Below are 15,035 nucleotides of genomic sequence, written 5' to 3'. Positions count from 1 at the left end.
TAATCCCACGGTCCTCGTTTTCACAGTGTGGCTTCCCTAAAGTTCCCCCTTAATAGTGGGGGAAAATGAGAAGCCTACTCACTGAGGCTGACTCCACTACGGCTGCTACGCATCACAGTGTGGCCATAATTATTTCTAATAATATTCTCATAATTAATTGTGCCAGGGAGCACAGTGCTCATGGTTGACAGTCACAGTGGATTCAAGGTATTTCAGCTAGTTAGTGTGACACCGTCTTCTCCCCTTATTCTTTCAGGCTTAAGATGCTGAGGAGCCATTTTGCTGGCTTTCAGCAAATAAGAGGGCTCTCCAACTCTACGCGTGGCCAGATTTTTACACCACACTTTTAACAATCAGTTAAGAAACAAAACGACATAAATCCACATAGGTTCATCTCTTGCAAAAGACAGTCCAATACCATAGCTTTTTATGTATTTTAACCTGCATTAGCGAAAGGTCATTGGTATAATTCTGCTGACATTATGCAAATATAGTCATTATGCATTAATTCTCCAAGTCTGCGTAACATGGGGAATTCCTTTTATTCCATTTCCACAGGTCCATGTGAATGGCTCAAAACATGTGTGATATTCTCCAACACTGCTTCTAATACAAGCCTATTTTTACAGCACAAACTAGAAACAGGTGCAGCAACTTACCCATTAATAAAGATGACTGCGATATGTGTGCAACTGTCAATTTGACAAAACAGATGCCGACCGAGATATGCGAAGGCTAGAATACTTTATTCAATTTATATTTGAGCCACGTGGTTTCATATGATAAGGGCTAGCAACATTCCAAGGGGAAAGGAACAAAGTGATATTTCCAGCCCTGGGATATGCTTAGATGAGACATTTTCATCCTGCAGCACTCAACTGGCTGCTGCTTTGCACTGTGCAGTAACCTATTGGGTTTCAGAAAGTGGCTGGGTGGCTGTAATCGCTGCACTAGACACAGTACTCCTGCAGGCCTGTGAAATATTTATAAGAAGAGACCAAGGCGCTGTCAGCTGATGATCCTGGAGCCGAGATGAGGGGGGCAGAGGGTTTGCTGCCTCACAGGAAGGGCTCGACGTCGAGGTCCAGAGCTGAGCAAGGCATTGTCAGCTCAAACCTGGTGATGATGTCCGGGTGCAGGACGCCCAGTCTTCCAACATTCCGGCCTCGGGCGAAGATCTCCGCACAGCGACCGGGGAAAAAGGTGGAATCTGATCCCAAAACAAAGCACATCTCCCGGTTATCCATCACCGGAAAGGAGAACGTTCGCAAAGTCGAATCATCCCGGCCTGCCGAGAGATCCTACAGCGGCCCAAGTCTTAAATTGAAAAGATGCGCTCAAGACCGTAGTGAAGTTCTGCTTTCTTTAAAAAAAAACATTTCAAACACAAAAACACAAAACAAACGTAATGAAGAGGGACGTTTCATAGCTTTTTTCAAAGGCAAAACAAAAAGACTTGTGTGATTCGCCTTCTGTGATGTGGGAGGGCAACGCCTATGGATGTGAACGGATGCTCACTAGGTTATCTGGTAATAAATAATGCCAGACTGATAAAAAACAAAGACTCCAGGCAAACTACACAGGCAATAGACTGTCTGGGTCAGACTTTTAATTTCTATGAGACTCCAGGGCTTGAACAAGTTAAATAGTACCTTTGAAAGTGCCCTCCCAAAACCTGAAATAGCCTCCGTGATGAACCCAGAGCCTCTCTTTGATGACAATGAAGGAACCCTTTGTTCAGTAATCCACTTCACTGGGCTCTGTTTAGCACGTTTGCAGCCTAATTAAACGTCAAAGACTTGATGTGTTGGGGGGACTCAATAATCACTTTCTTTAAGATGTGAAATATCTTCCTTCCACATCCTTCTGACGCAATTCCAAGCAAGCAGGCAAGATAGAAGTTATGGCATGAAAACGACTGACAGACCCATTGACATATGTGCACTTAGACACTACCTCAATACACAAAAACCAAGAACCAGTAAATAATCAATATAGATCAGGTGGGTAGCTGCGTCAGCATGCGTAGGCTGCAAAGGAACAAGTAATAGGTTTATTCCATGCTGAAAAAAAGAAGAAAGAGAACACAACGTTTCGGCCGTGGAGCCTTCTTCAGGTGTGTCAACACCTGAAGAAGGCTCCACGGCCGAAACGTTGTGTTCTCTTTCTTCTTTTTTTTAGCATGGAATAAACCTATTACTTGTTCCTTTGCAATCAATATAGATCTCCCATCAATACAAGTTTTTCTAAATTTAAGAAGTGTTGCACACAAGAAATGGCATGTTTCCTCTCATATTTGGATAAAAAGAAGATTAAAATAACCATTAAACTGTCAGATATAAAATTCACTTCAGCAGTTATGTGCCCACTATGCATCTGGCTAGACAGATTAAATGCAACTCAGTGATATGTTTATAAATGAACAAGTGTTTTTTTTTTATTTTTATGTCTGCATGCAGGATTACTTTTAATCCTATTTACTTGATAGAAACTAGAATATTCTAATGACTAAGGTTGTCACTCAACTGGAAGGCTCATAAAACAGCACTGTGAGAGAATTTTTAAAATACATCAGAGCACGATCTGCATTCTCCCTGACTTGCATTATTTTTTTTGTCCTACCATTATAATAATCCTTACACTTACAGAGCACTTTCTTCTCACAAGCTGTCAGATTACTGAGCCCCTACCACTGGCTCTCACTGATGTTTTTTTTTAAGTTGTATGTTATTTAATTTGTTGTTGCTGCTGCTGTTCTGCGTTAATGTTTTTGGTGTTTCCTTAATCTCCTTGTAACGGAGCAAACATCCAAATAAGCATTTCATTGCACCTGTGCATATGACAATAAACTGAACTGAACTGAAACATAGGTACCTTTTATAACGCAGTTCCAGATTTGAAGCACAGCACTGTAAAATAGCAGCTAGTACGTCCAGATGAATCCCACAGTAAATGTACTCCTCTTGGGATACAACAGCCAGAAATTACAGGACAGGGAAATAGTTTTTATAAGGCTTTTGGAGGTTTCCTTAATGTTGGTTAGAAAACTGATTAAGCAAATGATGCTCTTCATATAGCTCCACAGCAAATCAAGCATTACATCTTCTGTTTCCTGTTCTTTCATCAACAGAAGAGCTGCAAGCCAAATAGATCTTATAAATAAAAATAAAACAATGCTTTTGCAAGTTGAAGAATGTATCTACAAAAGTTCAATGTGAGTGACTGCACTGCTTAGTTTCTAATCACTCGCCTATCGTGTAAAGAAAAATTCTATCAATCCGTTTGCCTGTTAGCAATTCATTCCCTCCGGAGCTGAAAAATATTCTCCCTTTGTCTTCTGAGTCGATGCGAAAGATAGCACTGTTACAGTAGCCTATTAAATGTAGCCAAATCTGCTTGCATACCCTTTGGGCTTAATGTTTACAGAGTTCAATCTGATCATGGGATGCTCCCTTTAAACTTGATCTGGTTTAATAGTCAGAAACACAAAAACTGTACTGTGACTGTTTCCTTTTAAGCTCAACTTAATTGAACTATTCAGCGTTTCTCCTTTATTTACAACTGGAACACAAGTAATGTTGATCGCTTCTTCCTGACCTTGTTCTTCCCTCTCATTCTACCGATAACCTCATTCAGCCTCCAGTGTTTTCTTTGTATTTTACCGAAGTGGTGCAGCAGAGATCTTCTGACAAATAGTCCCACCTGACTCATACTGTTGTCGTATATGTAATGTAACGTTGCCTGAAATGCAAAATTGCAGGCTTTACATTTTAATGATTTGGAAAAAGAATCTAAAATGTAGGCAGTGTAGTAAACTGTTCCCTAAATTATAACACTGAAATCACTTAAAAAGCATCAAGTACTGAATGGAATTATCAGGTAAGCAATTATTCCAATGCTTTACTAATCAACCACCGCAATGCCATAATATGTTTTTGCTACTAACTGACTGGTAGCATTGCAAAACCAGACTAACAATATGCCACTGACAATTGTTAAACATGTCTAATTTGATAAAGCTAAACAGGTCATTTTTTAAAATCTGATTATTGCTTTAATTGGAAAATATTCTAATACACACATACCTGGTTCAAAACCAGAATGAAAATGACAGCCAAGGTAAAGCTATAGTACTGCCATAATTATTTTCAGACTCTTCATATCCTTCCCCCTTTATTATGTACACAAGACAAAACGGCACTCATCCTTAATTACCACATTTGACATGGATACCAACGCCGCAGTCCGTAGATCCTAAGGGATATTACAGACCACTAGATAGCATCTTGCCTGTCACGCCTGTTAGGATCTCTTCACTTTCAGATATTGCACTTTCAACAGAATTCCCACTGCACACTTCCTTCCAGATGCCCACCAACGTTGTCCATTTTCTCCTCCTCTTTTTTTTTTTAAGGCTTGACGAGACAAAGCTCAGGTCAGTTTACACTAAACACAACTGTAAGGGCTCTAGGGAACATGGCAATTTCACCCGTATGTTCCAGCATCTGCAGCTTCCCACAGGTGTCTCATTATGACATTATGAGCCTTGGAGGTTAGGACCTTGGACTGGACTGACTGGCCAAATGTGTTTAAAGGTAACATTAGGGGCCCTGAGAACATATGGACCAGAGTTAAATGGACACAAGCAGATAACTGGACACTGACTCGAGCAATGAGCAAGACTCATAGGTTTTTAAATTCCTTTTGACTGCAGCCTTTGTAAAGGCTAATTATATACTTTAAGCCAAAACAGGGGGTGTCTCATGTTTGTTTCATCGGGAAATGACAAAGCCATTTTTCAAAGACCAGATAAATCAATCCACATTTGGGATAAAATAAAATGCAACCACATCACTGCAGAATCATCTTTTGTGCTCTTTACCCATAAGCACTGGCAGACTAACAAGAATACATTACTGCCCTTCGGGTTCAACAATTCAAACATAGCACGTGCAGCGGGCCATATTTATTTTAACATACTGCATCTTAGGAAACAACTGAAACATGTTACACTCGACACAGCCGACTGCCAAAACTGGGGACACACATTAGTAACTTCAGTGCTGTTATTTCAGCCCAGAAATGTGCTCCCATGCATCTTCATGCAATTAAAACTCCATTTCACAAAAAAAAACAACAACTTGAAATCCATAATGTTAAAATGTAAAAATCAATAAAAATGCTTTAGCTGTGAACTGTAGGGCTGGAGCTGAACTCTGCCACAAAGGTGCCTTTGTGTTGTTTTGCCACTGGCTCGAATAGTCACTGGCTCAAGCCTTTTCCACCACTAGCCTCGGGACTAGGAGTGTAAGGCCAAATGAAGACTCCTAGAATCCACAGACAGACTCAGAACTACAGCAGTCAAAGGGCTAATTTCATTAGAGGCAAACGAGTCACCTCAAGGAATTTCCACTCTTCTTTTAATAAACACAAACAAGTCAACATGAAATCAAAACATGATGCAGAGTATAGAACCAGATGCCGCTCGAACAGTGATACTTTCGGATCAGAGGCGACGTGGCTGTGGATAGTGAGGGGGGCACAGATTATAGGTCCTGTTGGAATGCGGTGCCGAGGGTAGAGAGAGAAAGGTTTAACTGGCAAAACGAACGCCTCGAGTGGATCTCTTTACACTATATGACTTTAGATGCCCAACAACATGCCTCTTCTCGTTTTCTAAACAAGACAACACCAGTTATGAGAAAAAACGAGTGGATGTCAGAATCAGGATCCAATGAGTTTTTGATTGAAAACACAGCAACGTCCTGGAGAGCACAGAACAAAGTAGTCTCTACAACAGTTTGTCAGCACGCCTGGATGTGCTCTTCTGCTTTTCCCTTTGACTGTCAAGCTGGGATGCAGCACTCCCTGTTTTGCAGGACTGAAGAGGATTCCCACTTTGGATGTTCCTGGAACTGGAGCTCCTCAATTTGCCAACAACTCAAATTGCAGCATCACGGTCTGACCCATTACGGAATATCCAGATTCTCCATTTTTAATGGCACTGGCTGGAAAATCAATTATTGGTTGATATGCTCCTTCTTTAATGCATTACAACATTGCGCTGGGCTAAGGAAAGGGTGTCTTTTATCCTCTGCAGTAGCTTTGCTAACATCTGTTGATCGTGTAGTTAAGGTTTTAAATATACAATATTCCAAACCTTGCCCGAGCCGGAGAGGACCCTGAAACTTTGCCAGTTACTGTTCAGTTAGCTGCTTCAGTTTTCAAACCTCAACTACAGACACGCTATTCACAAGCCTTTCCCCTAAAATACCAATACCCTCCTAAATTTTTTTATTTCTAGTCTACCTCTGACACGTTCACGTTCCTCTGAATGACTGACCTTGTCTTCATCGGTTCGTCCTCTTGGCTGTAATTTGTCATAGCGAGCCTACAGTACGATATTCACACATTTAAGCAACTACTCAAAGTAAACTTCGAAAGAAGGGTCGCACTTGGTGAGAGCAGATTAAAAAGACAAAAGCTTGTTCATCTCCCATGATTCTGGTCTGTAAATGTGGGCGTGAGAACAGTCCCCCTATAAAACGGTCACATACTGTATACTGTATATAAATATAGAACAGAAATGCATGTCGTTTACAAGCAAAATTCAGTGAACACGATGGACTATTATGAGTCATAGCAAAACAAATACATATTTTCAATAAATGCTACTGAGATAAAATAACCAAAGCCAAGGTAGTGTCAACACAAAATAACTACAGCAATAAGTTGATTAGAATTTAAAAAAAAAAAAAAAAAAACAACTTTGAAAGTGCATCCTTGACCAATGAATATTTTTCGGATCACAAGTGAGAAGCTCACCCCACTGCAGTCATCTGACTCTAGCGTTCTAATGCCCCTAATGAACATTAACACTTTGCCAGGTCCATTAATTTCACATGAGACATCTGCATTAGGCAAGAATCATTGCCAGAGATCACACAAAGAACTGGTATTCAGGTATAAGCCCTAAACCTTTGATTGCAGATGGAAAGGGGTTTGTTTTTCTCTCTTTTTATTTGGCAAAAAAATGTTGAACAGATAATTCATACCATCACGCCTGTGAGACAGTGAAAACTGTCAGATGTCAAAAGAGATGAAGTAAAGACACATTGACCCCTGGAGGCAGCCTCAGCCGCTGCGACTGGTGCACTCACTGGGACCACATCCAGATCAGGACTGCAGGAAATTCCACCTCAGAGCGAAGCGGCACTATCGATTGTATTAATGGACTCCTCCAAGTAACGCATGCAGAAAGCCAGTGGCCTGTCAACGTCCATGACCTTGGAAAGATGAATCTTTACTGCACAAGTGCAGAAGCGCAAGAGGATCTCCTTTCTGCCCTGCAAGTACCCAAGAGTCAATGCCGAATAACTAAAGAGGAAAATCCCAATTAAGTTTCAAAGACATGTATCCTCTATCACAAAGTACCTCAACGATGACAGCAAGTACGTAATCTAACACGCATTCGCTAAGAAGAGATCAATTTCAATTTTGCCATCTCAGAAAGCAGTAACATCTAATGAACTGAATGTTTCGTGCACTTTACGCATATCTGTGTATTTTTAAATGCAGAAGAGAAATTTGCAAAGATCCCCTAAACATTGTGTATTAGCGGACTGCGATGGCGTATCACCACATGCTTGATGCAGTGCGTGATGGACTACTGGAACAGTCACAGTTTCAGGGTATTGAAACAGGGCACCTACCCTCTGCAGCCTGGATGTAGTACCCTTCCTCTCTGCCTGGTTTCACCTCCAGAAGCTGCATGATCCTGTCCAGCAGCCCGTGGATGACCTCGAACCCAGGACTCTTGTTGTAGAACACGGCACACAGGCGTCGGTTGTTCCTTGCACCCACATCTGTGGCAGGACAAGTGGAGGTGAAAAATGAAAAATAAGGTAAAGCAAGCAGCTCCCTCACCTCTTGTTCCTTAAGCCACTCATTGTGTTACGTGATCCAATCCTGTTTTCAGTACCAGCAAATGGGGTTTAAAAATTGCTGGGGGCGGTGTCTTTTATGAAACTGATGGAGTGTGCTGGATGGGGAATTGTATAGGCTGTTGTGAAGAGGCTACTGGAGTTTTAACTGAGCTGAACGTCAAAATTAACAATATGAACTATAACAAAAGCTCTGAATAAGAAGCAACAGCAAATGACGATTTAAAAAAAAACTCTTAAAAATGAGTCATAACATTAAAAAAAAACCGTAGCGGAATACTCTATTTTTTCCTCAACAGGTTGTGGTTTGCTTGTATGACTATAATTAGTCACGGACCTCGTGTGTCATCCTTCAGCACCACATCAGAGATTTCGAAGAGCTTCAGGGGAAGAGGCATTTTCCTATTGGCTGCAACGGTCTTCAGAAGCCCAGAGAGAAGGGTGGTGCGCGCCACCTGGTGGAAGGAAAAAGTTATTGTCGCTGAGTGCAATTTCATTTTAATCCTAAAACTCAAGTTTGAATCGGTTTTTGACATTCTTGACAGGTAATATACCTTTTGTAGGCAGATCAGCTGAGCACTGTCAAATCATATTGTTTGTGTTTGGGGGACTTACATTTTGGCATTATGCTTTATATACCAAAATAAAGTATTTTTATAAGTAAATAAAGTTGAATAAAATTATCATAATATCCAAATGATTTCTCACCTGAAATTCAGCTGTTTTAGGGTTTGCAATGTGCACTGCTTTTGTGACAGAAATATCTTTGCCCAGCTTGTCAGCTATGTCTTCCTTCGAGCACTAGGAAGAAGAAGAAACAATGTTTTCAATGGACCTCTATACTAGCAGAACACTTAATTTAAACAGGGTCTCCTACCTCATTTAAAAAGAGCAATAATCTTTATCTTTTCATTTGGAACAGACAGAAAGAAAAAACAGAAAATCGCTCCAGCTCCATTTGGAATCCAGGCTTTGTTAATGGGCTTCACCAGGTGACACACAGAGTTGTTGAACAGAAATTGACCCAGAGAGCTGCTTGACACTTACCAAGGCAAAGGTGAGGGCCTCTGTGAAGCCAGCAGCAGCCAAATCCTGCCTGAGCAGCTCTGTTAGCTTGTTCAGCGGGAGCTGCAGACAAGAGGAGGATTCAGTCAGAACTCGAGCTTCAAACCAGCGCTCATTTCCACAGACCCACCTCCGTCTGTTCTTCCTTTCCTTAATTAATTAATTACCTGGTTGGCCACTGTGTAGGTCCGAGGTGTGGTCCGGCGGATGTTGTTAAAGCCGTAAGCAATAGCTGCATCCTCCACAATGTCGCACGCATGGATGATGTCAGATCTGGTGGGCGGGACTTCCACCTCTATCTCGCCCCCTTCCCCTACGACCTCTGACTTCAAGTACATCCGGGTCAACAGCTTGGCAATGTTCTCTGGGGTCTCACTGACGTAACAAGTTTGGAATGGAGGACAGTTCAGCAGAGCAAGATAATACATACATTTTAAAGTAAAGTAACTTGCGTGTGCTGTACCTAAGCAGAAAATATGTTTGTTCTGGTCTCTGCAATTTATGTCATGGTCTTTGCCACTGGAGACAAAGTACAAGCGTTTTCATTCCAGGAGATGAATCACTTTTCAGATTATTTTTCATTAAATCAAGAGATGGCTGTCGAAAATCAGAGCAATCCGACGCCAGAATTCCACAACTTACTTGATGCCAACTTTATTATTGATATAATCTCCAGTCAGAGTCTCTTTCCTGTATGCCAGCTCCTTGGAACACAAGCACAAAAGTTCTTTTTATTAAGTAGTTTTCACTCCACGTCAGTACCAAAGAGGAATTTCTGATGATGCAAAATCCAAAGTTTTTTAAAGAAACATAACATCAATCTGAAAAGGTTTTTTCTTGGGTTTCGATTGTATTAAGTGGGTAAGCTTTCCTTCAGAATATGTGTGCAAAATACTACACCACTGCACAGAAAAGCAACCTACACAGGCAGAAAGAGTCCATTTACTTACTGGATAAATACAGGTATTCCCATCAGGATAGACAACCTCTGCAGCCTCAACACTGCAAATAAAGCAGGAATTAGCAGATAGGCATTAAAACACAAGCTTTAAGTTTCATTTCAGGTCATTATTATGTACTCACGTAAAAGGCTGCTCACAATATTCACTAAACATGGTAACCAGCATGTCCAGAACAATTTTTGCCTGCAGAGAGACAAAAACCTTACTACCGGATTTGTAACAAAAAACAAATGAAATGAGCATTGGGATCATTCAGACTCAGATACACTTGCCTTGGTAAGATCTGTAGCAGTGCACTCAATAAAAACATTTTTGGTGTTGACAGAGATCTTTGAATGGTCTCCTGTAATCAAGAAGAAAAATTTCAAGCTTTCATTTTAATGTCAACAAAAGTATTATTGCATCTTTAACAACAATGAAAAGGAAAAAAAACAGAACCCTTCAAAATGCTTTAATATGACAATGCATTTGGCATATTCTTTCCATTTTCGGTCATAACAGGGCTATAAGAATAAACATCGGATCTGAACAGTCGGGTTTGCTCTACTCTCTTATATTTTAAGGGGCTTAGTCTATGTAAGCAGAGCTGTAGATAGCATGTGCACACTTACCATTAATGATAGGGGGCATGGACAGGACTATACCATTACTGTCATAAATAATGGGGTAGACTGGCTTGTCTTCAATTATGTGAAGGTAGTGCCGCAGATGGCCATCAGTCTAAAACAATTAAAAATGTTAGTATTACATTTAAAAGACTCTGCCTCATATCCATGTTCAACAGCACATTGTTGTACAGGATGGTCCTGAAATAGCGGTTTGGTTTGGCTTTAGCTCAAAGAGAATAACAAGCTATCCAAACAGCGGTTTTTTGTTTAGCTTCATTTCCACATTCTGGTCAGAACTTTGCTCAGTTGGAAGCAAAACACGCAAAATATTTCAGTTCATGTTGAATTTAGCATTTTAGCTGTACTATGCTACTTACAGAAAAGGCTCTCCTACAAATACAGAAGTCCTTAATTAATATTAATCTCACTTTATCTTGTATTTTTTTAAATAAACAATTCACCTTCATCGAGAAAAAAAAACAGTTTTAAAATATTTGTCAGGAGAAAACTTTTGGTAAATTTTCAATTTACAGTTTTTGTCAAATGTAACTCAGATGTTTGAATACCCTGCTAAATGTGGCAATATCTCTCTCAGGTCTTACCTTATAAAGGCTCATGAGCTCTGGAGCGCTGTACTCTCTGGTCTGGTTCAAGGGCTTGAACTTGATCTCTCCTGGAGGCTTGGCTGTATATGTAAAGGGCCCAGTTATGGTGTCCAGGTCATGAGTGCCTATTGCCACCAAGGTTCTCTTCCTAGTTATGCACACACATGCATGAGACACTTGGTTATTCTTGCAAAGAACTCACCTCAAGACAGAAAAAAAAAGCACTACAACAAGTGCCAGAATATCACATGTGCACCATAGCTCAGATTGTCTGACATGAGGAAGCTCCTTCACTGCTGAGCCTAATACAAAAATACTTGAAGAGATAAAGAGAATGATATTAAGCAACAACAATTAAGAATCTTTTCTTTTCTCAGAAGCCAACATAGGGGTGTGTGTTGCAAAAACCTCTAAAAAGTATCACTGAAATGATATATGCTTGTGCTCATCAGAATGCAAAGTACCACTTTGACAGAAGCCCTTCTACTTTACTGGAAGTGCTGGCATTTCGTTCTGCGCTTTAACGTCTTATTTCGTGCTTTCGCCATTTTTAAGGCACATTTTTTTTGGGGGCGAGCGAGTTTCAGAAAGCTTCCTCGTTGATCCACGCTTATCTGCGAGAAGAAAAGCCCGGGTTCCGCCCACCTGCACACGTTCTGGTGCAGCTTCTCCTGCAGCTCGATGAAGCTCTCGTAACGCTCCTGGGTGAAGGTGATGTTGCGCAGAACGGCCGCCACTGCATGGGGGCGCACCTGAGCCGTCTGAAAGGGAGCAGTACACGTGAACCCGGCCCCTTCTCTCTCCGGGCGCTCGCTACGCCGAGCTTGCTGTCGCAGAACCGATCGGCGGGCAGTCTGTCAAACTTACCACATGCAAACCGAACCACCTGAAATTCTGAGCCCCTTCCCCACCTCCAGCACTTTCATTCCCTTGGGAAATGATCATCGGATATTTCTTTGTGCTTAGACACATGAAATACCACTGAGGCTTTCTACTCATCGGCTGGATGCTGGCCTGCTCTCCTCCCACATTATTTCTCTGTACATGTGGAACTGCAGACAGGGGTGGACGTGATCAGTGCGTTGAGCTCAAAACCTCGTCTTTAAAACTTTACTGCCAGACGCTGAAGAAAAGCAGAGGGCAGACAACGTCCGGAGCTTCAAACTACTGGTGAGCCTTGCGGACTGATCTGTCAGCCGTTTGTCTTTAAAGAAGATGTTTTGCCAACGAATCGGGAGTCGAGATAGACTTTTTAAGAGAGCTGGGAATCTGGGGGAAATTCAGAGAACCTGCTGTAAAGAGTAACATTCCTCGGGCTTTGTTCACAGCTTACCTCCTCTGTGATGAGCAGCCTCTGGGGCTCCCCAGAGGGGCTGACTCGCTGGTACCTGGGAGCTTCTGTCCTGAAGGGGAAATGGGAAGAGCGCTTTAGATTAAGCAATACATTCAGCTAAATTCAGAGCTTCACACTTTTGTTATATTCTAAAACTCGGCCACAGCTGTTGCCATCCCGAGAAACAAACAGTAAGCGGGAATCCTGCGAAAGCTTTCTGGGGAGCACAGTGGAGTGTGTGGAGTTACCTTTCCTTAAAAACCTGGAGCCCACGGACCAGCCCCTCCAAACACAGCAGGTCGTAACGGTTGGCGGGAACATCGATTTTGTAGAGAATGACATCGGAGGCTCCCTCTGCTTTCACATTTCCCTGCTCTTTGCTGATGATATCCTTCTCCGAAGTCTGGAAGACAGTTATGCATTTCCCAGAAATGTTATAGGCCAGAGCCAGTGTTTGAAGTCTTTGCCCCCAAAACACTAACTCTACAGGGTGAACAAGTTGTGAGAGAAGAATGACAAAACAAACGAGCGAACCACGATGGCAGAGGACCACAAAAGCAGGAATATGGTAAAAGACCACTTACAATTTCATCAAGTTCCAGTCCAAACTCAAAGCAGAGCTCATCAAATTCTTCATCGGCTAAAGGCAAACGAAACAGATTACACACCATGAAGGAACAACCAGTGCAATGCACTAAACTTAAAAAAATAATAATATATAACTTTAAAAAAACGTGAAAAAAAGAACAATCAAATCTTAATGTTATTAAATACGAGGGTGATGATGCTGTTCAACAGACTTATAATACAAGAATAAAAGGCTTCAAGAAACAGAAAGTTACATATCAAAATGCAACTTGAGTATCTCGAATCTAAGACTATACTTATTTTTTAAATACTTTTCAACTACTGCTTAAAAATAAGACCTACTTATGAGGAATGCACAAAAACATACACACATCTATATATTTATACTGGAGACAAGTTAAATTAATTGAAATAGTAACTGTAATAACAATAATTCATTGCATTCACTTGCACTTTCATTCCAAAGATCTTTATGTATAGGAAGGGATCTACTTCCCCCTGAAGGACAACACCTCCTACAAGACAGCGTTGGACCTTCTGGTCCAGAGAGAAGACTGACACCTACTGGTCCACCAACACCACTTACAGAAGCAACCAAGCTTGCTTTAGACACCTTCCATCCCAGCACTGATCAGAACCCCCTTTGCTTAGCTTACGGGATCTCATGAGCTCAGGCTAGAAGGCGGCGATACTGCTGTCAAATCATGTCAAATGATCAGTTTTACTAATAATGAACTATTTAAACAATAATGGCATTTACCACAATGAAATTAAAGAGCACAGCAATAAAACGTGCGATGGTCTTATTTTGAATTGTAGGTATAGCGCTGAAAATGCAATATCGTACAGGAACACGTAAACATGATGTGTAGGTGTATATTAACTCGCACTGGAAAAGTAATTATATTAATTTTTTATCATGATAAAAGACACATAAGCAGCACAGCTGATGCAATCACAATGAAACCATCAGATGCTGTACTCCACCCAGCGGCAGGAGAGTAGTGCAACTCTTAAATCCCTTGTCTGTGGACAACTACAATAAATAAGGTTCTGGTGAATAATAAAGAAGGAAGCGACATGACGATAAAGCGATCGATTAAAAAAAGGCAGAGAAGCAGACCGAAATGTCATTCTCGTTCATCCAGCCCCCAGAGGTCTGTCAGCTGGGTGCAGGATAGAGCTACTTAAGATCTGACGGTCTTTCGGACTACTGCAAAATAGCGTAATTTATTAAAATTACATCCAGTACACTATTTAATCTAAAAAATACTCACTGTAATCTCTCCCCAAAGCCTCAAAAAGAAGATTTCTTTTAACGCTGACAGTCGGCATGGTCACTGCTATCCCTTTTTTTCCTCTCTTCCTCTGCTTAGGGACCCAGTGATACCGGGTAGGCTGGCTAAGAAAAAGCCTGAAAAATATTAATTATTGTGTCACACTTTACTTGAAAGAGTTATCGCTCATTTTTGTTTAACCATATAATCTTATTCAACATCATAAGAGCTAACTCCAGAATAATGAAACATTTAAGTCGAATGTGATATATTGAATATGTCAATTTAGGCACAAGGTGAGACAAGATGATTCGGGTCCTTTTGCAGAATTAACGTAATATTAAATTCCTACTACGTCGAATGTGGTTGTGTCACATAAACCAAGACTACTTCTGTACGACGGCCGGAATGTTGTATTACTGTCTGTCTTAACAATAATAGCTGTTACTAATCCTACATGATATAAAATCAAAAGCTTAAAAACACTAGCCGTGTTGCCTAAGCTGGGTGTACAATATGCAGCATTACAATGATAAAGAGGATTTTATTGTAATGTACCCGAAGTTCCCAAAAGATGTCGCTCCGCTGAACAAAAAACATTAGCGTGTTGTATTACAATATTGACCAGCAAAAGCAAAGATACTTTATCGTAAT

General features: G+C 41.0%; 1 protein-coding gene across 1 annotated transcript; it reads right to left on the bottom strand.

Annotated features, from left to right (window-relative positions):
- Positions 1–523: 523 nt before the first annotated feature.
- farsb (phenylalanyl-tRNA synthetase subunit beta) lies at positions 524–14,493 on the bottom strand. Its single transcript, XM_006637582.3, has 17 exons — positions 14,382–14,493; positions 13,101–13,156; positions 12,765–12,919; positions 12,517–12,586; positions 11,829–11,944; positions 11,181–11,331; positions 10,582–10,690; positions 10,243–10,313; positions 10,092–10,153; positions 9,959–10,010; positions 9,651–9,712; positions 9,176–9,383; positions 8,991–9,071; positions 8,652–8,744; positions 8,281–8,398; positions 7,713–7,865; positions 524–1,210 (listed from the first exon to the last, which is right to left on the bottom strand). Exons 1-17 carry the CDS (start codon positions 14,437–14,439, stop codon positions 1,059–1,061), a joined length of 1,767 nt encoding a protein of 588 aa, XP_006637645.1. The 5' UTR covers positions 14,440–14,493; the 3' UTR covers positions 524–1,058.
- Between the last annotated feature and the right edge of the window lie 542 nt (positions 14,494–15,035).

Source organism: Lepisosteus oculatus, chromosome 13 (genome assembly GCF_040954835.1).
Source record: "Lepisosteus oculatus isolate fLepOcu1 chromosome 13, fLepOcu1.hap2, whole genome shotgun sequence".
In the NCBI taxonomy this organism is placed as follows: Eukaryota; Metazoa; Chordata; class Actinopteri; order Semionotiformes; family Lepisosteidae; genus Lepisosteus; species Lepisosteus oculatus.
The sequence above is the reverse complement of the archived record's forward strand: the minus strand, read 5'-3'. Positions and strand labels throughout refer to the sequence as shown.